The sequence below is a fragment of the Bombina bombina genome, chromosome 11 (genome assembly GCF_027579735.1).
Source record: "Bombina bombina isolate aBomBom1 chromosome 11, aBomBom1.pri, whole genome shotgun sequence".
NCBI lineage: Eukaryota > Metazoa > Chordata > Amphibia > Anura > Bombinatoridae > Bombina > Bombina bombina.
The window spans coordinates 199,802,354-199,828,895 of NC_069509.1; the positions used below are offsets into that span (position 1 = coordinate 199,802,354).

At 37.1% G+C, this 26,542-nt stretch overlaps 1 protein-coding gene across 1 annotated transcript; it reads left to right on the plus strand.

Annotated features, from left to right (window-relative positions):
* Positions 1-1,912: 1,912 nt before the first annotated feature.
* On the plus strand, positions 1,913-25,311 carry TNFRSF13B (TNF receptor superfamily member 13B). The gene is made up of 5 exons (XM_053694288.1): positions 1,913-2,054; positions 3,433-3,642; positions 4,653-4,931; positions 23,806-24,015; positions 25,025-25,311. The coding sequence occupies exons 1-5, from the start codon at positions 1,913-1,915 to the stop codon at positions 25,309-25,311; spliced, it is 1,128 nt and encodes a 375-aa protein (XP_053550263.1).
* Positions 25,312-26,542: the final 1,231 nt, after the last annotated feature.

A 26,542-nucleotide genomic window follows, 5' to 3' on the forward strand; every position in this document is an offset into this window, starting at 1 on the left:
CTTGTGGGCTGAGAAGGAGCATTTACAAAACCTCTGTGATAGAGTCACACTAACTCCAGAAGTTGTGGCCCTAACACACCAGATACAAATAATTACCTGAGCTCTGCACTACTGAACAGCCTAAGGGACATTATACTTATTTTTTCACGCACAACTGCTGTAGCACCAGCGTCTACTGAGCATGCACATGTGTGTCTGTGATTCGCTGGTGACTGTCACATGATGCAGGGAAAATCGCTATTGCATTGTCTTGTTACTATGTATTTGCAGATTAGGACATTAACCTGTGTTTAGTGACCCTTTAAAAAAACAATAAAACACCTAATTATACTCAGTGAAACAACTTTATTCTGCTGCTTTTCTTGTAATTTTCCACTAACCCAGACAGGCTATAGTGCATTCTGTTGTATACAGAACACTAACCTAGCATCATGATACACAGTGATTGCTTGTTCAGTGCAGGAGCACTAGCCACTTTAGAGGACATAATAACAAAACTTAAAGAGACAGTCAAGTCCAAAATAATCTTTCATGATTCAGATAGGGTATGTAATTTTAAATAACTTTCCAATTTACTTTTTTCACCAATTTTGCATTGTTCACTTGGTATTCTTAGTTGAAAGCTAAACCTAGGTAGGCTCATATGCTAATTTCTTAGCCCTTGAAGGCCGCCTCTAATCTGAATGCATTTTGACAGTTTTCACCACTAGAGGGCATTAGTTCATGTGTTTCATATAGATAACATTAAGCTCATGCACGTGAAGTTACTTAGGAGTCAGCACTGATTAGCTAAAATGCAAGTCTTTCAAAAGAACTGAAATAAGGAGCAGTTTGCAGACGCTTAAATACAAGGTAATCACAGAGGTAAATAGTGTATTAATATAACTGAGATAAGGGGGCAGTCTCCAGAGGATTAGATACAGGGTAATCACAGAGGTAAAAAGTATATTAATATAACTGAGATAAGGGGCAGTCTGCAGAGGGTTAGATACAAGGTAATCACAGAGGTAAAAAGTATATTAATATAACTGAGATAAGGAGCAGTCTGCAGAGGGTTAGATACAAGGTAATCACAGAGGTAAACAGTATATTAATATAACTAAGATAAGGGGGCTGTTTGCAGAATTTTAGATACAGGATAATCAAAGAGGTAAAAAGTATGTTAATATAACTGAGATAAGGGGCAGTCTGCAGAGGGTTAGATACAAGGTAATCACAGAGGTAAAAAGTATATTAATATAACTGAAATAAGGGGCGGCCTGCAGAGGCTTAGATACAGGGTAATCACAGAGGTAAAAAGTGTATTAATATAACTTAGATAAGGGGCAGTCTGCAGAGGCTTAGATACAAGGTAATCACAGAGGTAAAAATTATATTAATATAAATGAGATAAGGGGCAGTCTGCAGAGGGTTAGATACAAGGTAATCACAGAGGTAAAAAGTATATTAATATAACTGAGATAAGGAGCAGTCTGCAGAAGCTTAGATACAAGGTAATCACAGAGGTAAAAAGTATATTAATATAACTGAGATAAGGGGCAGTCTGCAGAGGATTAGATACAAGGTAATCACACAGGTAAAAAGTGTATTAATATAACTGAGATAAGGAGCAGTCTGCAGAGGCTTAGATGCAGGGTAATCACAAAGGTAAAAAGTATATTAATATAACTGTGTTGGTTATGCAAAACTGGGGAATGGGTAATAAAGGAATTATCTACCTTTTTATACAATAAAATGTTGGTGTTGACTGTCCTTTTAAGGCTTTTCCATTGGTGTGTCCCTGGACTGCAAACAATGCTAATTTTGTTTAAATAAATTAAGCTAAAATGCTTTGAAGTTTGAAAACATTTTGTATGCAGATCTGTTGCAATGAAAAGCTGGGGAAAACATTAGTACAATAAAGCCCTGGGCCATGAGGCCTGCAGTATGGTTGTTTCACTTGCTGAGCAACCTGACATATCAAGTGCTTGTACTACTAGAGGCCTATGAGAATGAGTTCAGCATAGGGTTGCCACCTTTTGCCCAGAAGATTCCTGGACACTTTCTAAATGGGGGTGGAGGGGCGTGGCTTCTCACAGACTCAAATTCAATATGAAATCAAATTGGTTTGTAAATTGTACCTCTGTGCTGTTACGGGACCGGCGCGGCTGCAAGCACCTCTGCTGTTTGACTGTCTGTCTCCTTAGATGGCACTAATAAATCTGCGCAGCACAGCGAGGGATGGACGTGACCCTCCCACATACTCCAGGCTCCGTCTCTCCTCCTGGGCTAAGAACTCCCCTGACCAGCTATTTTATTTTTTAATCTGTACTCACTGCTACGTCCTGGGGCATTTGACGGTAGTTCCGTGACACAGGACATACAGTCTCAGACCGGGACTGTGCCAGTGAAACCAGGGCAGGTGGCAACCCTAGTTCAGCAGGAAAGGATAAAGTTGTGTCTCACAAAGTCCGCACCATGACCATCTCAGGATAATATAGGTGATTTGACCAGTGACAGACCAGGGTTGTGATGTAAATGTCACTTAACTAGATTCTAGACAAGTATTTAACAAGTCCTGTTCAACAAACTCATTTTGGACTTATTATGTAGGTAGAGTTTTTGTTTAAGGATAGACAGCAGAGTGTTTAAATGAACTGACTGCAGTCAGTGGAGGGGGCAATTAGTTGTGTGCCTCAGCATTCAGTGGTAGAGCTTGTTTAACATTTATCGGTGATACTGGCTGGCTTAAAGGATTACTTTCTATTATAATTTTTAAGCTAAACAACTAACATATAAAAGTTAATAAACATTAATTAAAACCTACTGACCTATATTTTCTCCAAAACAAAGTTTCATAACGTTCTAAAAGTTATATCATTTATTCGCCGATGATGTCACGTTATCCTGCCCACTATTTTCAGCACTGCATGTTCAAAATTCTTAAACCAATAACTTTGTGTTTAAAGCGCCATTTTGAAACCTAGGTATTGTAAGCGGATTGGTACAGAGCAAAGGATACCCACGGAGTGGGTTTGGAAAACAATTAAATTTGCAGACAAGATTTCTGATATACGGTAGAGATATGTTAATAAAATGCATTTCATAAAAAGCGTATTTGGGGTAATTAGTTAGTAACAGGCATAAAAAATATTTACTTACAGTGGCCCTTTAAAGGAAGGGGATGTCTTTTTGCAGCTGATACAAATATTTACAACAGATGTTCTCGGTGACATAGATCAGATGATTAGTGGTAGTAAAAAAAAACAAAAAAAAAAAAAAAAAAACAAAAAAAAAAAAAAAAAAACAAGGATTCGGCAATGAGTAGAATCTGAAGTGAATATCACAAAGTGCAAAACTGTATATGTAGGAAAGGATAAGGGGTTAATAATTACAGACACAGTAGTGCATGTGACAGATCAATCTTCTAATCTCTCCTCCTTGTAATTCCAGGCAGCAGGACACTGAACAATGCCAGAATTGATGCCAGGTTGCAGATGCCCTCGGACTACATGCTGCTGAGTTACTGCCTGCTGGCTATCTGTCTCATCCTTCTGCTTGCAGTCTGTGTGTGCATCTTATGGCGACTACTCAGGAGGCGTGAGCAACACTTCTTGTCTAAATCCAACACCGATGAGGTTGTTTCCAAGGAGTTATCCAAAGGTTAGTCCCTGAGATATCTGTACTGCTAGCAGTAGATGGCTTCACTAAACAGTTCTATACAGAAACTAGGTGGGTCTACAATACAAGCTAGTTTAGTGACAACAGATGCACAAAGTACTGCCAGATTCTGCTGACTAAATTGTTTTAAACCCCTAAAGCATTAGTTACGTACACAGATCTTTGTATAAAAATGACTTTACTGTCCGATTAAATATGAGGAGTGAACAAAACATTTAGTTCAGCCACCAATAAGAAGATATTACCCAGCATCATCTGAGCATGTAAAGGTTAGGAAATGACACCAGACCAAGCTGTAGGTACCAGATATTGGAGGGAAAACCGGTTAATTGTCAAAAAGGTCCTGTAGAAAGTAATTGGAGAAGGAAGAGAGGTTTCTACAAACGGATACAAAAAGTCTTTTCCTTTAGACTGTTTACTTTATGTGATAAAGTTATGAAATGAGAGAACCAAGTGCTCAGTGCAGGGATGGACTGATCAGCTAGGCAAAAAGGACACGGACTGAGGGCCCAGCATGGCTTCTGGTGTGCTGCTTAAGCTGGGGCTGACAGCTGCCCTATCACTAACTAAGCAATAAAGTGTGGTTTAAGTGGGGGGCCTTGTGCTTGGGGGGACCTAGAGAAGGGGGTGCCCTGTTGGGGGTCTGTAGCTGTGAGGTCCATGGAGTGTGGGATTTGGACCTGGAGGTTGGGGGCCCTGTTTCTGGCCCTTGATGTTGGGGGTTCTAGCCTTGTTGTTTGGGAGGCCTGTTGGGGGGGGGGGCGGGGCGGGGCAGGGAGACTACCATGTTCATTTGAATACATTTGGGTCAGTGTGAAACAATGGGGACCCTTTCCTAATTTTTGCCCAGGACCCTGATTGATCTCAGGCTGCCCCTGGCTCAGTGTGTCTTTAATATTGTGTAATGGGGTTAAGTAAAGTCCAATGTAGTTTATAGGTGGTCAATTAAAGGTGGCTTTGGCAAGTAATCACCTCTCGTGCTTTGGTTCTAGATTACCTGGAGGAAGCCATTAGTGCTTCAAGTGGATCTGCAGAGAGCAGAAGCCCAGAACCAGTGGAGACCTGTGGATTTTGTTTTCCCCAACAAGCAACTGTATCTAAAGAACCTCATAACACTGTGTGTCCATACACGGCCACCGCTTTATCCACTGCTCCCTTCAACACCTGTAATAAGAACCTACCTCCAATACAACCAGATCACAGACCCTTCAAGATTATCTGCTCCCCCTCACAGGATAAAATGTTCAGCTCATACCCAGAAACTAAGACCAGTACCTGAGATGTTTTGAGAGGATTGTTGTCACAAATTAAAAGATCTCTTGTACTTAAGAAACCTCAGGGTTCTGGAACACATACAATTGTGCACATCAGCCTAATATTAAGGTGTTAATATACAACAGGAATGACCTTCCCTGTTATTGAGTCAAGGAGGTGACATCTGAAGAGGTCTCAAGACAGGGAAATGCTTAGCTAGAAATCAAAAAGTAGAATGAATGATGATTATTATTATTGAGATTAGTATTAACAATAAAGTAATTTTGCATTTTATTATAGATGTGACATTTAGTTTGTGTGTGACATTTCTTCCTGAAGTTTTTCCAATTTTCTATGTACATATCGGATCTAACAAAACACAATATAAGAACTGTCTAATGAGGAAGGAGAAGCTGATATACACATCACAAAAAATAAATACGTTCTAGTTTAGAAAACAAAGACTATCTGTAACCTACATTTATTGGAATATGGAGAACCACTCAAACATGCAGCGCATATTCCTCCCTTACCTACCTGCTTTAGGTCACCTATAGTCAAACTGGAACTTATTTAGAGGAGAAAATGATAGAGTATTACTACTACAAGAAATGAATCTGAGCAACACACCAGGCATAAGACACAAACACACGGATGTGTCAGCATTGACCTTCAGTTGAAAACATCTTACAGATCATGGAAGTCAGAAATTAAGCCACAGCCTGAGTAGAACAAATTCACACTTTATAAGGTAGTTTGTAGACCGTCGCGCCCGAGCCGAGCGCTGTAGACCGTCGCGCCCGAGCCGAGCGCTGTAGACCGTCGCGCCCGAGCCGAGCGCTTTAGACCGTCGCGCCCGAGCCGAGCGCTTTAGACCGTCGCGCCCGAGCCGAGCGCTTTAGACCGTCGCGCCCGAGCCGAGCGCTTTAGACCGTCGCGCCCGAGCCGAGCGCTTTAGACCGTCGCGCCCGAGCCGAGCGCTTTAGACCGTCGCGCCCGAGCCGAGCGCTTTAGACCGTCGCGCCCGAGCGCCTGTGTAATGTATATTTATTAGATGGTGTTATGTGTATAACTGTACTGTGTAATGTATATTTATTATACAGTGTTATTATGAGTGTAACTGTACTGTGTAATATAGTTATTAGATACTGTTATTAGTGTAACTGTACTGTGTAATATATTGTTATTAGATAGTGTTATTATTAGTGTAACTGTACTGTGTAATATATTGTTATTAGATAGTGTTATTATTAGTGTAACTGTACTGTGTAATGTATCGTTATTAGATGCTGTTATTATGTGTGTAACTGTACTGCGTAATGTATATTTATTAGATGTTATTATGTGTGTAACTGTACTGTGCAATGTATATTTATTAGACAGTGTTATGTGTGTAACTGTACTATGTAATGTATGTTTATTAGATAGTGTTATTATGTGTATAACTGTACTGTGTAATGTATAATTATTAGATAGTGTTATGTGTGTAACTGTACTGTGTAATGTATATTTATTAGACAGTGTTATGTGTGTAACTGTACTGTGTAATGTATATTTATTAGATAATGTTATTATGAGTGTAACTGTACTGTGTAATGTATTGTTATTATATGGTGTTATGTGTGTAACTGTACTGTGTAATGTATATGTATTAGATAGTGTTGTATGTAACTGTACTGTGTAATGTATATTTATTAGACAGTTTTATGTGTGTAACTGTACTGTGTAATGTATATTTATTAGATAGTGTTATTATTAGTGTAACTGTACCGTGTAATGTATTGTTATTAGATAGTGTTATTATGAGTGTAACTGTACTGTGTAATGTATATTTATTAGACAGTTTTATGTGTGTAACTGTACTGTGTAATGTATATTTATTAGATAGTGTTATTATTAGTGTAACTGTACCGTGTAATGTATTGTTATTAGATAGTGTTATTATGAGTGTAACTGTACTGTGTAATGTATATTTATTAGATAGTGTTATTATGTGTGTAACTGTACTGTGTAATGTATATTTATTAGACAGTGTTATTATGTGTGTAACTGTACTGTGTAATGTATATTTATTAGACAGTGTTATTACGTGTGTAACTGTACTGTGTAATGTATATTTATTAGATGGTGTTATTATGTGTGTAACTGTACTGTGTAATGTATATTTATTAGATAGTGTTATTATGAGTGTAACTGTACTGTGTAATATATTTTTATTAGATAGTGTTATTATGTGTGTAACTGTACTGTGTAATGTATATTTATTAGTGGTGTCAGTATGAGTGTAACTGTACTATGTAATGTATATTTATTAGTGGTGTCAGTATGAGTGTAACTGTACTATGTAATGTATATTTATTAGATAGTGTTATTATAAGTGTAACTGTACTGTGTAATGTATATTTATTAGTGTTATTATGAGTGTAACTGTACTGTGTAATGTATATTTATTAGATGGTGTTATGTGTGTAACTGTACTGTGTAATGTATATTTATTAGACAGTGTTATTAGTGTAACTGTACTGTGTAATGTATATTTATTAGATGGTGTTATTATGTGTATAACTGTACTGTGTAATGTATATTTATTAGATAGTGTTATTATTAGTGTAACTGTACTGTGTAATGTATATTTATTAGATGGTGTTATTATTAGTGTAACTGTACTGTGTAATATTTATTTATTAGATAGTGTTATTATGTGTGTAACTGTACTGTGTAATGTATATTTATTAGATAGTTTTATTATGTGTGTAACTGTACTGTGTAATGTATATTTATTAGACAGTGTTATTATGTGTGTAACTGTATTGTGTAATGTATATTTATTAGACAGTGTTATTAGTGTAACTGTACTGTGTAATGTATATTTATTAGATGGTGTTATTATGTGTATAACTGTACTGTGTAATGTATATTTATTAGATAGTGTTATTATTAGTGTAACTGTACTGTGTAATGTATTGTTATTAGATAGTGTTATTATGTGTGTAACTGTACTGTGTAATGTATATTTATTAGTGTTATTGTGTGTAACTGTACTGTGTAATGTATATTTATTAGATAGTGTTATTAGTGTAACTGTACTGTGTAATGTATTGTTATTAGATAGTGTTATTATGTGTGTAACTGTACTGTGTAATGTATATTTATTAGACAGTGTTATTATGTGTGTAACTGTACTGTGTAATATATTGTTATTAGATAGTGTTATTATGTGTGTAACTGTACTTTGTAATATATTGTTATTAAATAGTGTTATTATGTGTGTAACTGTACTGTGTAATGTATATTTATTAGACAGTGTTATTATGTGTGTAACTGTACTGTGTAATGTATATTTATTAGACAGTGTTATTATGAGTGTAACTGTACTGTGTAATGTATATTTATTAGATGGTGTTATTATGTGTGTAACTGTACTGTGTAATGTATATTTATTATACAGTGGTATTATGTGTGTAACTGTACTGTGTAATGTATATTTATTAGATGGTGTTATGTGTATAACTGTACTGTGTAATGTATATTTATTATACAGTGTTATTATGAGTGTAACTGTACTGTGTAATATAGTTATTAGATACTGTTATTAGTGTAACTGTACTGTGTAATATATTGTTATTAGATAGTGTTATTATTAGTGTAACTGTACTGTGTAATATATTGTTATTAGATAGTGTTATTATTAGTGTAACTGTACTGTGTAATGTATCGTTATTAGATGCTGTTATTATGTGTGTAACTGTACTGTGTAATGTATATTTATTAGATGTTATTATGTGTGTAACTGTACTGTGCAATGTATAATTATTAGATAGTGTTATGTGTGTAACTGTACTATGTAATGTATGTTTATTAGATAGTGTTATTATGTGTATAACTGTACTGTGTAATGTATAATTATTAGATAGTGTTATGTGTGTAACTGTACTGTGTAATGTATATTTATTAGACAGTGTTATGTGTGTAACTGTACTGTGTAATGTATATTTATTAGATAATGTTATTATGAGTGTAACTGTACTGTGTAATGTATTGTTATTAGATGGTGTTATGTGTGTAACTGTACTGTGTAATGTATATGTATTAGATAGTGTTGTATGTAACTGTACTGTGTAATGTATATTTATTAGACAGTTTTATGTGTGTAACTGTACTGTGTAATGTATATTTATTAGATAGTGTTATTATTAGTGTAACTGTACCGTGTAATGTATTGTTATTAGATAGTGTTATTATGAGTGTAACTGTACTGTGTAATGTATATTTATTAGACAGTTTTATGTGTGTAACTGTACTGTGTAATGTATATTTATTAGATAGTGTTATTATTAGTGTAACTGTACCGTGTAATGTATTGTTATTAGATAGTGTTATTATGAGTGTAACTGTACTGTGTAATGTATATTTATTAGATAGTGTTATTATGTGTGTAACTGTACTGTGTAATGTATATTTATTAGACAGTGTTATTATGTGTGTAACTGTACTGTGTAATGTATATTTATTAGACAGTGTTATTACGTGTGTAACTGTACTGTGTAATGTATATTTATTAGATGGTGTTATTATGTGTGTAACTGTACTGTGTAATGTATATTTATTAGATAGTGTTATTATGAGTGTAACTGTACTGTGTAATATATTGTTATTAGATAGTGTTATTATGTGTGTAACTGTACTGTGTAATGTATATTTATTAGTGGTGTCAGTATGAGTGTAACTGTACTATGTAATGTATATTTATTAGGGGTGTCAGTATGAGTGTAACTGTACTATGTAATGTATATTTATTAGATAGTGTTATTATAAGTGTAACTGTACTGTGTAATGTATATTTATTAGATAGTGTTATTATGAGTGTAACTGTACTGTGTAATGTATATTTATTAGATGGTGTTATGTGTGTAACTGTACTGTGTAATGTATATTTATTAGACAGTGTTATTAGTGTAACTGTACTGTGTAATGTATATTTATTAGATGGTGTTATTATGTGTATAACTGTACTGTGTAATGTATATTTATTAGATAGTGTTATTATTAGTGGAACTGTACTGTGTAATGTATATTTATTAGATGGTGTTATTATTAGTGTAACTGTACTGTGTAATATTTATTTATTAGATAGTGTTATTATGTGTGTAACTGTACTGTGTAATGTATATTTATTAGATAGTTTTATTATGTGTGTAACTGTACTGTGTAATGTATATTTATTAGACAGTGTTATTATGTGTGTAACTGTATTGTGTAATGTATATTTATTAGACAGTGTTATTAGTGTAACTGTACTGTGTAATGTATATTTATTAGATGGTGTTATTATGTGTATAACTGTACTGTGTAATGTATATTTATTAGATAGTGTTATTATTAGTGTAACTGTACTGTGTAATGTATTGTTATTAGATAGTGTTATTATGTGTGTAACTGTACTGTGTAATGTATATTTATTAGTGTTATTGTGTGTAACTGTACTGTGTAATGTATATTTATTATACAGTGTTATTATGTGTGTGAAACTGTAATGTGTAATATATTGTTATTAGATAGTGTTATTATGTGTGTAACTGTACTGTGTAATATATTGTTATTAGATAGTGTTATTATGTGTGTAACTGTACTGTGTAATGTATATTTATTAGATGGTGTTATTATGTGTGTAACTGTACTGTGTAATGTATATTTATTATACAGTGTTATTATGAGTGTAACTGTACTGTGTAATGTATATTTATTAGATGGTGTTATGTGTATAACTGTACTGTGTAATGTATATTTATTATACAGTGTTATTATGAGTGTAACTGTACTTTGTAATATATTGTTATTAGATAGTGTTATTATTTTTTGTAACTGTACTGTGTCATATAGTAATTAGATAGTGTTATTATGTGTGTAACTGTACTGTGTAATGTATATTTATTAGATGGTGTTATTATTAGTGTAACTGTACTGTGTAATGTATATTTATTAGATGGTGTTATTATGTGTGTAACTGTACTGTGTAATGTATATTTATTAGATAGTGTTATTATGTGTGTAACTGTACTGTGTAATGTATATTTATTAGACAGTGTTATTATGTGTGTAACTGTATTGTGTAATGTATATTTATTAGATGGTGTTATTATTAGTGTAACTGTACTGTGTAATGTATATTTATTAGATGGTATTATTAGTGTAACTGTACTGTGTAATGTATATTTATTAGATTGTGTTATTATTAGTGTAACTGTACTGTGTAATGTATATTTATTAGATAGTGTTATTATGTGTAACTGTACTGTGTAATGTATATTTATTAGATAGTGTTATTATGTGTGTAACTGTACTGTGTAATGTATATTTATTAGACAGTGTTATTAGTGTAACTGTACTGTGTAATGTATATTTATTAGATGGTGTTATTAGTGTAACTGTACTGTGTAATGTATATTTATTAGACAGTGTTATTATGTGTGTAACTGTATTGTGTAATGTATATTTATTAGACAGTGTTATTATGTGTGTAACTGTATTGTGTAATGTATATTTATTAGACAGTGTTATTATATGTGTAACTGTACTGTGTAATGTATATTTATTAGATAGTGTTATTATGTGTGTAACTGTACTGTTTAATGTATATATATTAGATGGTGTTATTATTAGTGTAACTGTACTGTGTAATGTATATTTATTAGATGGTGTTATTATTAGTGTAACTGTACTGTGTAATGTATATTTATTAGATGGTGTTATTATTAGTGTAACTGTACTGTGTAATGTATATTTATTAGATAGTGTTATTATGTGTAACTGTACTGTGTAATGTATATTTATTAGATAGTGTTATTATGTGTGTAACTGTACTGTGTAATGTATATTTATTAGACAGTGTTATTAGTGTAACTGTACTGTGTAATGTATATTTATTAGATGGTGTTATTATTAGTGTAACTGCACTGTGTAATGTATATTTATTAGATAGTGTTATTAGTGTAACTGTACTGTGTAATGTATTGTTATTAGATAGTGTTATTATGTGTGTAACTGTACTGTGTAATGTATATTTATTAGACAGTGTTATTATGTGTGTAACTGTATTGTATAATGTATATTTATTAGACAGTGTTATTAGTGTAACTGTACTGTGTAATGTATATTTATTAGATGGTGTTATTAGTGTAACTGTACTGTGTAATGTATATTTATTAGATAGTGTTATTAGTGTAACTGTACTGTGTAATGTATTGTTATTAGATAGTGTTATTATGTGTGTAACTGTACTGTGTAATGTATATTTATTAGACAGTGTTATTATGTGTGTAACTGTACTGTGTAATATATTGTTATTAGATAGTGTTATTATGTGTGTAACTGTTCTTTGTAATATATTGTTATTAAATAGTGTTATTATGTGTGTAACTGTACTGTGTAATGTATATTTATTAGACAGTGTTATTATGTGTGTAACTGTACTGTGTAATGTATATTTATTAGACAGTGTTATTATGAGTGTAACTGTACTGTGTAATGTATATTTATTAGATGGTGTTATTATGTGTGTAACTGTACTGTGTAATGTATATTTATTATACAGTGGTATTATGTGTGTAACTGTACTGTGTAATGTATATTTATTAGATGGTGTTATGTGTATAACTGTACTGTGTAATGTATATTTATTATACAGTATTATTATGAGTGTAACTGTACTGTGTAATATAGTTATTAGATACTGTTATTAGTGTAACTGTACTGTGTAATATATTGTTATTAGATAGTGTTATTATTAGTGTAACTGTACTGTGTAATATATTGTTATTAGATAGTGTTATTATTAGTGTAACTGTACTGTGTAATATATTGTTATTAGATAGTGTTATTATTAGTGTAACTGTACTGTGTAATGTATCGTTATTAGATGCTGTTATTATGTGTGTAACTGTACTGTGTAATGTATATTTATTAGATGTTATTATGTGTGTAACTGTACTGTGCAATGTATATTTATTAGACAGTGTTATGTGTGTAACTGTACTATGTAATGTATGTTTATTAGATAGTGTTATTATGTGTATAACTGTACTGTGTAATGTATAATTATTAGATAGTGTTATGTGTGTAACTGTACTGTGTAATGTATATTTATTAGATAATGTTATTATGAGTGTAACTGTACTGTGTAATGTATTGTTATTAGATGGTGTTATGTGTGTAACTGTACTGTGTAATGTATATGTATTAGATAGTGTTGTATGTAACTGTACTGTGTAATGTATATTTATTAGACAGTTTTATGTGTGTAACTGTACTGTGTAATGTATATTTATTAGATAGTGTTATTATTAGTGTAACTGTACCGTGTAATGTATTGTTATTAGATAGTGTTATTATGAGTGTAACTGTACTGTGTAATGAATATTTATTAGACAGTTTTATGTGTGTAACTGTACTGTGTAATGTATATTTATTAGATAGTGTTATTATTAGTGTAACTGTACCGTGTAATGTATTGTTATTAGATAGTGTTATTATGAGTGTAACTGTACTGTGTAATGTATATTTATTAGATAGTGTTATTATGTGTGTAACTGTACTGTGTAATGTATATTTATTAGACAGTGTTATTATGTGTGTAACTGTACTGTGTAATGTATATTTATTAGACAGTGTTATTACGTGTGTAACTGTACTGTGTAATGTATATTTATTAGATGGTGTTATTATGTGTGTAACTGTACTGTGTAATGTATATTTATTAGATAGTGTTATTATGAGTGTAACTGTACTGTGTAATATATTGTTATTAGATAGTGTTATTATGTGTGTAACTGTACTGTGTAATGTATATTTATTAGATAGTGTTATTATGTGTGTAACTGTACTGTGTAAGGTATATTTATTAGATAGTGTTATTATGAGTGTAACTGTACTGTGTAATGTATATTTATTAGATAGTGTTATTATGAGTGTAACTGTACTGTGTAAGGTATATTTATTAGATAGTGTTATTATATGTGTAACTGTACTGTGTAATATATATTTATTAGATAGTATTATTAGTGTAACTGAACTTTGCAATGTATTTTTTAGGTGTTTTGTGACACTTTTTAGTTTAGGAAACAGTTAACCACAGCTCTGAGATAGCGGTGAGAATTGTAACGTAAATCGCATATCACGCAATTAAAACGGATTGTGAAAACATATCGCTTGCACCTCACTTGTAATCTAGCCCTTATTGTGTGCGAGAACTTATGAAAACAAATTAATTTGGTTTATGTTTTACTATGAGCACTTGAGGGCTAAGGAAATAAAACGTCACTATAATAGAAATGAGATAGGTGACGTGAAGAGGAGTTATTGAAGTGCAGGAAGATATATTTATGTGCAGAGCACCAATACAACAGCAGCAGCAGCAGAGTGAGTAGTTGATACATAGAATAGACTTCCGGCAGATGTATTGGGGACAGCTAGTGCAGGCCAGGTGTTGTCTGCCCCTGCCTAGGTGACAAAGTGTTAGGTGCCTGTTGTCAGCAAGTTGTATTTTTCGCTCTTGTTAGGTCTGATAGAATTTTATTGCAGCACGTGCCCTCATTACATTATATACTACACACCGGCGCCATCTTGTTAGGTCTGATAGCATTTTATTGCAGCACGTGCCCTCATTACATTATATACTACACACCAGCGCCATCTTGTTAGGTCTGATAGCATTTTATTGCAGCACGTGCCCTCGTTACATTATATACTACACACCGGCGCCATCTTGTTAGGTCTGATAGCATTTTATTGCAGCACGTGCCCTCATTACATTATATACTACATACCGGCACCATCTTGTTAGGTCTGATAGCATTTTATTGCAGCACGTGCCCTCATTACATTATATACTACACACCAGCGCTATCTTGTTAGGTCTGATAGCATTTTATTGCAGCACGTGCCCTCGTTACATTATATACTACACACCGGCGCCATCTTGTTAGGTCTGATAGCATTTTATTGCAGCACGTGCCCTCATTACATTATATACTACATACCGGCACCATCTTGTTAGGTCTGATAGCATTTTATTGCAGCACGTGCCCTCATTACATTATATACTACACACCGGCGCCATCTTGTTAGGTCTGATAGCATTTTATTGCAGCACGTGCCCTCATTACATTATATACTACACACCGGCGCCATCTTGTTAGGTCTGATAGCATTTTATTGCAGCACGTGCCCTCATTACATTATATACTACACACCGGCGCTATCTTGTTAGGTCTGATAGCATTTTATTGCAGCACGTGCCCTCGTTACATTATATACTACACACCAGCGCTATCTTGTTAGGTCTGATAGCATTTTATTGCAGCACGTGCCCTCATTACATTATATACTACACGCGGGCGCCATCTTGTTAGGTCTGATAGCATTTTATTGCAGCACGTGCCCTCATTACATTATATACTACACACCAGCGCCATCTTGTTAGGTCTGATAGCATTTTATTGCAGCACGTGCCCTCATTACATTATATACTACACACCGGTGCCATCTTGTTAGGTCTGATAGCATTTTATTGCAGCACGTGCCCTCATTACATTATATAATTCACACCAGCGCCATCTTGTTAGGTCTGATAGCATTTTATTGCAGCACGTGCCCTCATTACATTATATACTACACACCAGCGCCATCTTGTTAGGTCTGATAGCATTTTATTGCAGCACGTGCCCTCATTACATTATATACTACACACCGGCGCCATCTTGTTAGGTCTGATAGCATTTTATTGCAGCACGTGCCCTCATTACATTATATACTACACGCCGGCGCCATCTTGTTAGGTCTGATAGCATTTTATTGCAGCACGTGCCCTCATTACATTATATACTACACACCGGCGCCATCTTGTTAGGTCTGATAGCATTTTATTGCAGCACGTGCCCTCATTAAATTATATACTACACACCGGCACCATCTTGTTAGGTCTGATAGCATTTTATTGCAGCACGTGCCCTCATTACATTATATACTACACACCGGCACCATCTTGTTAGGTCTGATAGCATTTTATTGCAGCACGTGCCCTCATTACATTATATACTACACTACACACGGCGCCATCTTGTTAGGTCTGATAGCATTTTATTGCAGCACGTGCCCTCGTTACATTATATACTACACACCGGCGCTATCTTGTTAGGTCTGATAGCATTTTATTGCAGCACGTGCCCTCGTTACATTATATACTACATACCGGCACTATCTTGTTAGGTCTGATAGCATTTTATTGCAGCACGTGCCCTTGTTACATTATATACTACACACCGGCGCCATTTTGTTAGGTCTGATAGCATTTTATTGCAGCACGTGCCCTCGTTACATTATATACTACACACCGGCGCCATCTTGTTAGGTCTGATAGCATTTTATTGCAGCACGTGCCCTCATTACATTATATACTACATACCGGCACCATCTTGTTAGGTCTGATAGCATTTTATTGCAGCACGTGCCCTCATTACATTATATACTACACACCGGCGCCATCTTGTTAGGTCTGATAGCATTTTATTGCAGCACGTGCCCTCATTACATTATATACTACACACCGGCGCCATCTTGTTAGGTCTGATAGCATTTTATTGCAGCACGTGCCCTCATTACATTATATACTACACACCGGCGCTATCTTGTTAGGTCTGATAGCATTTTATTGCAGCACGTGCCCTCGTTACATTATATACTACACACCAGCGCTATCTTGTTAGGTCTAATAGCATTTTATTGCAGCACGTGCCCTCATTACATTATATACTACACGCGGGCGCCATCTTGTTAGGTCTGATAGCATTTTATTGCAGCACGTGCCCTCATTACATTATATACTACACACCAGCGCCATCTTGTTAGGTCTGATAGCATTTTATTGCAGCACGTGCCCTCATTACATTATATACTACACACCGGTGCCATCTTGTTAGGTCTGATAGCATTTTATTGCAGCACGTGCCCTCATTACATTATATAATTCACACCAGCGCCATCTTGTTAGGTCTGATAGCATTTTATTGCAGCACGTGCCCTCATTACATTATATACTACACACCAGCGCCATCTTGTTAGGTCTGATAGCATTTTATTGCAGCACGTGCCCTCATTACATTATATACTACACACCGGCGCCATCTTGTTAGGTCTGATAGCATTTTATTGCAGCACGTGCCCTCATTACATTATATACTACACGCCGGCGCCATCTTGTTAGGTCTGATAGCATTTTATTGCAGCACGTGCCCTCATTACATTATATACTACACACCGGCGCCATCTTGTTAGGTCTGATAGCATTTTATTGCAGCACGTGCCCTCATTAAATTATATACTACACACCGGCGCCATCTTGTTAGGTCTGATAGCATTTTATTGCAGCACGTGCCCTCATTACATTATATACTACACACCGGCACCATCTTGTTAGGTCTGATAGCATTTTATTGCAGCACGTGCCCTCATTACATTATATACTACACTACACACGGCGCCATCTTGTTAGGTCTGATAGCATTTTATTGCAGCACGTGCCCTCGTTACATTATATACTACACACCGGCGCTATCTTGTTAGGTCTGATAGCATTTTATTGCAGCACGTGCCCTCGTTACATTATATACTACATACCGGCACTATCTTGTTAGGTCTGATAGCATTTTATTGCAGCACGTGCCCTTGTTACATTATATACTACACACCGGCGCCATCTTGTTAGGTCTGATAGCATTTTATTGCAGCACGTGCCCTCGTTACATTATATACTACACACCGGCGCCATCTTGTTAGGTCTGATAGCATTTTATTGCAGCACGTGCCCTCATTACATTATATACTACACACCGGCGCCATCTTGTTAGGTCTGATAGCATTTTATTGCAGCACGTGCCCTCATTACATTATATACTACACACCGGCGCCATCTTGTTAGGTCTGATAGCATTTTATTGCAGCACGTGCCCTCATTACATTATATACTACACACGGCGCCATCTTGTTAGGTCTGATAGCATTTTATTGCAGCACGTGCCCTCATTACATTATATACTACACTACACACGGCGCCATCTTGTTAGGTCTGATAGCATTTTATTGCAGCACGTGCCCTCATTACATTATATACTACACGCCGGCACCATCTTGTTAGGTCTGATAGCATTTTATTGCAGCACGTGCCCTCATTACATTATATAATTCACACCGGCACCATCTTGTTAGTTCTGATAGCATTTTATTGCAGCACGTGCCCTCATTACATTATATACTACACACCGGCGCCATCTTGTTAGGTCTGATAGCATTTTATTGCAGCACGTGCCCTCATTACATTATATACTACACACCGGCACCATCTTGTTAGGTCTGATAGCATTTTATTGCAGCACGTGCCCTCATTACATTATATACTACACACCAGCGCCATCTTGTTAGGTCTGATAGCATTTTATTGCAGCACGTGCCCTCATTACATTATATACTACACACCGGCGCCATCTTGTTAGGTCTGATAGCATTTTATTGCAGCATGTGCCCTTGTTACATTATATACTACACACCGGCGCCATCTTGTTAGGTCTGATAGCATTTTATTGCAGCACGTGCCCTCATTACATTATATACTACACTACACACAGCGCCATCTTGTTAGGTCTGATAGCATTTTATTGCAGCACGTGCCCTCGTTACATTATATACTACACACCGGCGCCATCTTGTTAGGTCTGATAGCATTTTATTGCAGCACGTGCCCTCGTTACATTATATACTACATACCGGCACTATCTTGTTAGGTCTGATAGCATTTTATTGCAGCACGTGCCCTTGTTACATTATATACTACACACCGGCACCATCTTGTTAGGTCTGATAGCATTTTATTGCAGCACGTGCCCTCGTTACATTATATACTACACACCGGCGCCATCTTGTTAGGTCTGATAGCATTTTATTGCAGCACGTGCCCTCATTACATTATATACTACACACCGGCGCCATCTTGTTAGGTCTGATAGCATTTTATTGCAGCACGTGCCCTCATTACATTATATACTACACACCGGCGCCATCTTGTTAGGTCTGATAGCATTTTATTGCAGCACGTGCCCTCATTACATTATATACTACACACCGGCGCCATCTTGTTAGGTCTGATAGCATTTCATTGCAGCACGTGCCCTCATTACATTATATACTACACACCAGCACTATCTTGTTAGGTCTTATAGCATTTTATTGCAGCACGTGCCCTCATTACATTATATACTACACTACACACGGCGCCATCTTGTTAGGTCTGATAGCATTTTATTGCAGCACGTGCCCTCATTACATTATATACTACACGCCGGCACCATCTTGTTAGGTCTGATAGCATTTTATTGCAGCACGTGCCCTCATTATATAATTCACACCGGCACCATCTTGTTAGTTCTGATAGCATTTTATTGCAGCACGTGCCCTCATTACATTATATACTACACACCGGCGCCATCTTGTTAGGTCTGATAGCATTTTATTGCAGCACGTGCCCTCATTACATTATATACTACACACCGGCACCATCTTGTTAGGTCTGATAGCATTTTATTGCAGCACGTGCCCTCATTACATTATATACTACACACCAGCGCCATCTTGTTAGGTCTGATAGCATTTTATTGCAGCACGTGCCCTCATTACATTATATACTACACACCGGTGCCATCTTGTTAGGTCTGATAGCATTTTATTGCAGCATGTGCCCTCGTTACATTATATACTACACACCGGCGCCATCTTGTTAGGTCTGATAGCATTTTATTGCAGCACGTGCCCTCATTACATTATATACTACACGCCGGCACGATCTTGTTAGGTCTGATAGCATTTTATTGCAGCACGTGCCCTCATTACATTATATACTACACACCAGCGCCATCTTGTTAGGTCTGATAGCATTTTATTGCAGCACGTGCCCTCATTACATTATATACTACACACCGGTGCCATCTTGTTAGGTCTGATAGCATTTTATTGCAGCATGTGCCCTCGTTACATTATATACTACACACCGGCGCCATCTTGTTAGGTCTGATAGCATTTTATTGCAGCACGTGCCCTCATTACATTATATACTACACGCCGGCACGATCTTGTTAGGTCTGATAGCATTTTATTGCAGCACGTGCCCTCATTACATTATATACTACACGCCGGCGCCATCTTGTTAGGTCTGATAGCATTTTATTGCAGCACGTGCCCTTGTTACATTATATACTACACACCAGCGCCATCTTGTTAGGTCTGATAGCATTTTATTGCAGCACGTGCCCTCATTACATTATATACTACACACCGGCGCCATCTTGTGGGCTGAGAAGGAGCATTTACAAAACCTCTGTGATAGAGTCACACTAACTCCAGAAGTTGTGGCCCTAACACACCAGATACAAATAATTACCTGAGCTCTGCACTACTGAACAGCCTAAGGGACATTATACTTATTTTTTCACGCACAACTGCTGTAGCACCAGCGTCTACTGAGCATGCACATGTGTGTCTGTGATTCGCTGGTGACTGTCACATGATGCAGGGAAAAGGACTGAAATGATAAGATTTGTCAGAAACAAATTCCACTGCTCTGAAATTCTAGTGAAATTTAGTGTAATCGCTATTGCATTGTCTTGTTACTATGTATTTGCAGATTAGGACATTAACCTGTGTTTAGTGACCCTTTAAAAAAACAATAAAACACCTAATTATACTCAGTGAAACAACTTTATTCTGCTGCTTTTCTTGTAATTTTCCACTAACCCAGACAGGCTATAGTGCATTCTGTTGTATACAGAACACTAACCTAGCATCATGATACACAGTGATTGCTTGTTCAGTGCAGGAGCACTAGCCACTTTAGAGGACATAATAACAAAACTTAAAGAGACAGTCAAGTCCAAAATAATCTTTCATGATTCAGATAGGGTATGTAATTTTAAATAACTTTCCAATTTACTTTTTTCACCAATTTTGCATTGTTCACTTGGTATTCTTAGTTGAAAGCTAAACCTAGGTAGGCTCATATGCTAATTTCTTAGCCCTTGAAGGCCGCCTCTAATCTGAATGCATTTTGACAGTTTTCACCACTAGAGGGCATTAGTTCATGTGTTTCATATAGATAACATTAAGCTCATGCACGTGAAGTTACTTAGGAGTCAGCACTGATTAGCTAAAATGCAAGTCTTTCAAAAGAACTGAAATAAGGAGCAGTTTGCAGACGCTTAAATACAAGGTAATCACAGAGGTAAATAGTGTATTAATATAACTGAGATAAGGGGGCAGTCTCCAGAGGATTAGATACAGGGTAATCACAGAGGTAAAAAGTATATTAATATAACTGAGATAAGGGGCAGTCTGCAGAGGGTTAGATACAAGGTAATCACAGAGGTAAAAAGTATATTAATATAACTGAGATAAGGAGCAGTCTGCAGAGGGTTAGATACAAGGTAATCACAGAGGTAAACAGTATATTAATATAACTAAGATAAGGGGGCTGTTTGCAGAATTTTAGATACAGGATAATCAAAGAGGTAAAAAGTATGTTAATATAACTGAGATAAGGGGCAGTCTGCAGAGGGTTAGATACAAGGTAATCACAGAGGTAAAAAGTATATTAATATAACTGAAATAAGGGGCGGCCTGCAGAGGCTTAGATACAGGGTAATCACAGAGGTAAAAAGTGTATTAATATAACTTAGATAAGGGGCAGTCTGCAGAGGCTTAGATAGAAGGTAATCACAGAGGTAAAAATTATATTAATATAAATGAGATAAGGGGCAGTCTGCAGAGGGTTAGATACAAGGTAATCACAGAGGTAAAAAGTATATTAATATAACTGAGATAAGGAGCAGTCTGCAGAAGCTTAGATACAAGGTAATCACAGAGGTAAAAAGTATATTAATATAACTGAGATAAGGGGCAGTCTGCAGAGGATTAGATACAAGGTAATCACACAGGTAAAAAGTGTATTAATATAACTGAGATAAGGAGCAGTCTGCAGAGGCTTAGATGCAGGGTAATCACAAAGGTAAAAAGTATATTAATATAACTGTGTTGGTTATGCAAAACTGGGGAATGGGTAATAAAGGAATTATCTACCTTTTTATACAATAAAATGTTGGTGTTGACTGTCCTTTTAAGGCTTTTCCATTGGTGTGTCCCTGGACTGCAAACAATGCTAATTTTGTTTAAATAAATTAAGCTAAAATGCTTTGAAGTTTGAAAACATTTTGTATGCAGATCTGTTGCAATGAAAAGCTGGGGAAAACATTAGTACAATAAAGCCCTGGGCCATGAGGCCTGCAGTATGGTTGTTTCACTTGCTGAGCAACCTGACATATCAAGTGCTTGTACTACTAGAGGCCTATGAGAATGAGTTCAGCATAGGGTTGCCACCTTTTGCCCAGAAGATTCCTGGACACTTTCTAAATGGGGGTGGAGGGGCGTGGCTTCTCACAGACTCAAATTCAATATGAAATCAAATTGGTTTGTAAATTGTACCTCTGTGCTGTTACGGGACCGGCGCGGCTGCAAGCACCTCTGCTGTTTGACTGTCTGTCTCCTTAGATGGCACTAATAAATCTGCGCAGCACAGCGAGGGATGGACGTGACCCTCCCACATACTCCAGGCTCCGTCTCTCCTCCTGGGCTAAGAACTCCCCTGACCAGCTATTTTATTTTTTAATCTGTACTCACTGCTACGTCCTGGGGCATTTGACGGTAGTTCCGTGACACAGGACATACAGTCTCAGACCGGGACTGTGCCAGTGAAACCAGGGCAGGTGGCAACCCTAGTTCAGCAGGAAAGGATAAAGTTGTGTCTCACAAAGTCCGCACCATGACCATCTCAGGATAATATAGGTGATTTGACCAGTGACAGACCAGGGTTGTGATGTAAATGTCACTTAACTAGATTCTAGACAAGTATTTAACAAGTCCTGTTCAACAAACTCATTTTGGACTTATTATGTAGGTAGAGTTTTTGTTTAAGGATAGACAGCAGAGTGTTTAAATGAACTGACTGCAGTCAGTGGAGGGGGCAATTAGTTGTGTGCCTCAGCATTCAGTGGTAGAGCTTGTTTAACATTTATCGGTGATACTGGCTGGCTTAAAGGATTACTTTCTATTATAATTTTTAAGCTAAACAACTAACATATAAAAGTTAATAAACATTAATTAAAACCTACTGACCTATATTTTCTCCAAAACAAAGTTTCATAACGTTCTAAAAGTTATATCATTTATTCGCCGATGATGTCACGTTATCCTGCCCACTATTTTCAGCACTGCATGTTCAAAATTCTTAAACCAATAACTTTGTGTTTAAAGCGCCATTTTGAAACCTAGGTATTGTAAGCGGATTGGTACAGAGCAAAGGATACCCACGGAGTGGGTTTGGAAAACAATTAAATTTGCAGACAAGATTTCTGATATACGGTAGAGATATGTTAATAAAATGCATTTCATAAAAAGCGTATTTGGGGTAGTTAGTTAGTAACAGGCATAAAAAATATTTACTTACAGTGGCCCTTTAAAGGAAGGGGATGTCTTTTTGCAGCTGATACAAATATTTACAACAGATGTTCTCGGTGACATAGATCAGATGATTAGTGGTAGTAAAAAAAAACAAAAAAAAAAAAAAAAAAACAAAAAAAAAAAAAAAAAACAAAAAAAACAAGGATTCGGCAATGAGTAGAATCTGAAGTGAATATCACAAAGTGCAAAACTGTATATGTAGGAAAGGATAAGGGGTTAATAATTACAGACACAGTAGTGCATGTGACAGATCAATCTTCTAATCTCTCCTCCTTGTAATTCCAGGCAGCAGGACACTGAACAATGCCAGAATTGATGCCAGGTTGCAGATGCCCTCGGACTACATGCTGCTGAGTTACTGCCTGCTGGCTATCTGTCTCATCCTTCTGCTTGCAGTCTGTGTGTGCATCTTATGGCGACTACTCAGGAGGCGTGAGCAACACTTCTTGTCTAAATCCAACACCGATGAGGTTGTTTCCAAGGAGTTATCCAAAGGTTAGTCCCTGAGATATCTGTACTGCTAGCAGTAGATGGCTTCACTAAACAGTTCTATACAGAAACTAGGTGGGTCTACAATACAAGCTAGTTTAGTGACAACAGATGCACAAAGTACTGCCAGATTCTGCTGACTAAATTGTTTTAAACCCCTAAAGCATTAGTTACGTACACAGATCTTTGTATAAAAATGACTTTACTGTCCGATTAAATATGAGGAGTGAACAAAACATTTAGTTCAGCCACCAATAAGAAGATATTACCCAGCATCATCTGAGCATGTAAAGGTTAGGAAATGACACCAGACCAAGCTGTAGGTACCAGATATTGGAGGGAAAACCGGTTAATTGTCAAAAAGGTCCTGTAGAAAGTAATTGGAGAAGGAAGAGAGGTTTCTACAAACGGATACAAAAAGTCTTTTCCTTTAGACTGTTTACTTTATGTGATAAAGTTATGAAATGAGAGAACCAAGTGCTCAGTGCAGGGATGGACTGATCAGCTAGGCAAAAAGGACACGGACTGAGGGCCCAGCATGGCTTCTGGTGTGCTGCTTAAGCTGGGGCTGACAGCTGCCCTATCACTAACTAAGCAATAAAGTGTGGTTTAAGTGGGGGGCCTTGTGCTTGGGGGGACCTAGAGAAGGGGGTGCCCTGTTGGGGGTCTGTAGCTGTGAGGTCCATGGAGTGTGGGATTTGGACCTGGAGGTTGGGGGCCCTGTTTCTGGCCCTTGATGTTGGGGGTTCTAGCCTTGTTGTTTGGGAGGCCTGTTGGGGGGGGGGCGGGGCGGGGCAGGGAGACTACCATGTTCATTTGAATACATTTGGGTCAGTGTGAAACAATGGGGACCCTTTCCTAATTTTTGCCCAGGACCCTGATTGATCTCAGGCTGCCCCTGGCTCAGTGTGTCTTTAATATTGTGTAATGGGGTTAAGTAAAGTCCAATGTAGTTTATAGGTGGTCAATTAAAGGTGGCTTTGGCAAGTAATCACCTCTCGTGCTTTGGTTCTAGATTACCTGGAGGAAGCCATTAGTGCTTCAAGTGGATCTGCAGAGAGCAGAAGCCCAGAACCAGTGGAGACCTGTGGATTTTGTTTTCCCCAACAAGCAACTGTATCTAAAGAACCTCATAACACTGTGTGTCCATACACGGCCACCGCTTTATCCACTGCTCCCTTCAACACCTGTAATAAGAACCTACCTCCAATACAACCAGATCACAGACCCTTCAAGATTATCTGCTCCCCCTCACAGGATAAAATGTTCAGCTCATACCCAGAAACTAAGACCAGTACCTGAGATGTTTTGAGAGGATTGTTGTCACAAATTAAAAGATCTCTTGTACTTAAGAAACCTCAGGGTTCTGGAACACATACAATTGTGCACATCAGCCTAATATTAAGGTGTTAATAACAGGGAAGGTCATTCCTGTTGTATATTGAGTCAAGGAGGTGACATCTGAAGAGGTCTCAAGACAGGGAAATGCTTAGCTAGAAATCAAAAAGTAGAATGAATGATGATTATTATTATTGAGATTAGTATTAACAATAAAGTAATTTTGCATTTTATTATAGATGTGACATTTAGTTTGTGTGTGACATTTCTTCCTGAAGTTTTTCCAATTTTCTATGTACATATCGGATCTAACAAAACACAATATAAGAACTGTCTAATGAGGAAGGAGAAGCTGATATACACATCACAAAAAATAAATACGTTCTAGTTTAGAAAACAAAGACTATCTGTAACCTACATTTATTGGAATATGGAGAACCACTCAAACATGCAGCGCATATTCCTCCCTTACCTACCTGCTTTAGGTCACCTATAGTCAAACTGGAACTTATTTAGAGGAGAAAATGATAGAGTATTACTACTACAAGAAATGAATCTGAGCAACACACCAGGCATAAGACACAAACACACGGATGTGTCAGCATTGACCTTCAGTTGAAAACATCTTACAGATCATGGAAGTCAGAAATTAAGCCACAGCCTGAGTAGAACAAATTCACACTTTATAAGGTAGTTTGTAGACCGTCGCGCCCGAGCCGAGCGCTGTAGACCGTCGCGCCCGAGCCGAGCGCTTTAGACCGTCGCGCCCGAGCCGAGCGCTTTAGACCGTCGCGCCCGAGCCGAGCGCTTTAGACCGTCGCGCCCGAGCCGAGCGCTTTAGACCGTCGCGCCCGAGCCGAGCGCTTTAGACCGTCGCGCCCGAGCCGAGCGCTTTAGACCGTCGCGCCCGAGCCGAGCGCTTTAGACCGTCGCGCCCGAGCCGAGCGCTTTAGACCGTCGCGCCCGAGCCGAGCGCTTTAGACCGTCGCGCCCGAGCCGAGCGCTTTAGACCGTCGCGCCCGAGCCGAGCGCTTTAGACCGTCGCGCCCGAGCCGAGCGCTTTAGACCGTCGCGCCCGAGCCGAGCGCTTTAGACCGTCGCGCCCGAGCCGAGCGCTGTAGACCGTCGCGCCCGAGCCGAGCGCTTTAGACCGTCGCGCCCGAGCCGAGCGCTTTAGACCGTCGCGCCCGAGCCG

What these genes read in the sequence shown, in the direction of transcription:
- TNFRSF13B (XM_053694288.1), top strand. Translation starts at nt 1,913, where the DNA reads ATGAGGCCTGCAGTATGGTTGTTTCACTTGCTGAGCAACCTGACATAT. An exon ending in TTCCAAGGAGTTATCCAAAG is followed by an intron (nt 3,643 to 4,652) that starts GTTAGTCCCTGA and finishes CTTTGGTTCTAG; the next exon opens with ATTACCTGGAGGAAGCCATT. An exon ending in TTCCAAGGAGTTATCCAAAG is followed by an intron (nt 24,016 to 25,024) that starts GTTAGTCCCTGA and finishes CTTTGGTTCTAG; the next exon opens with ATTACCTGGAGGAAGCCATT.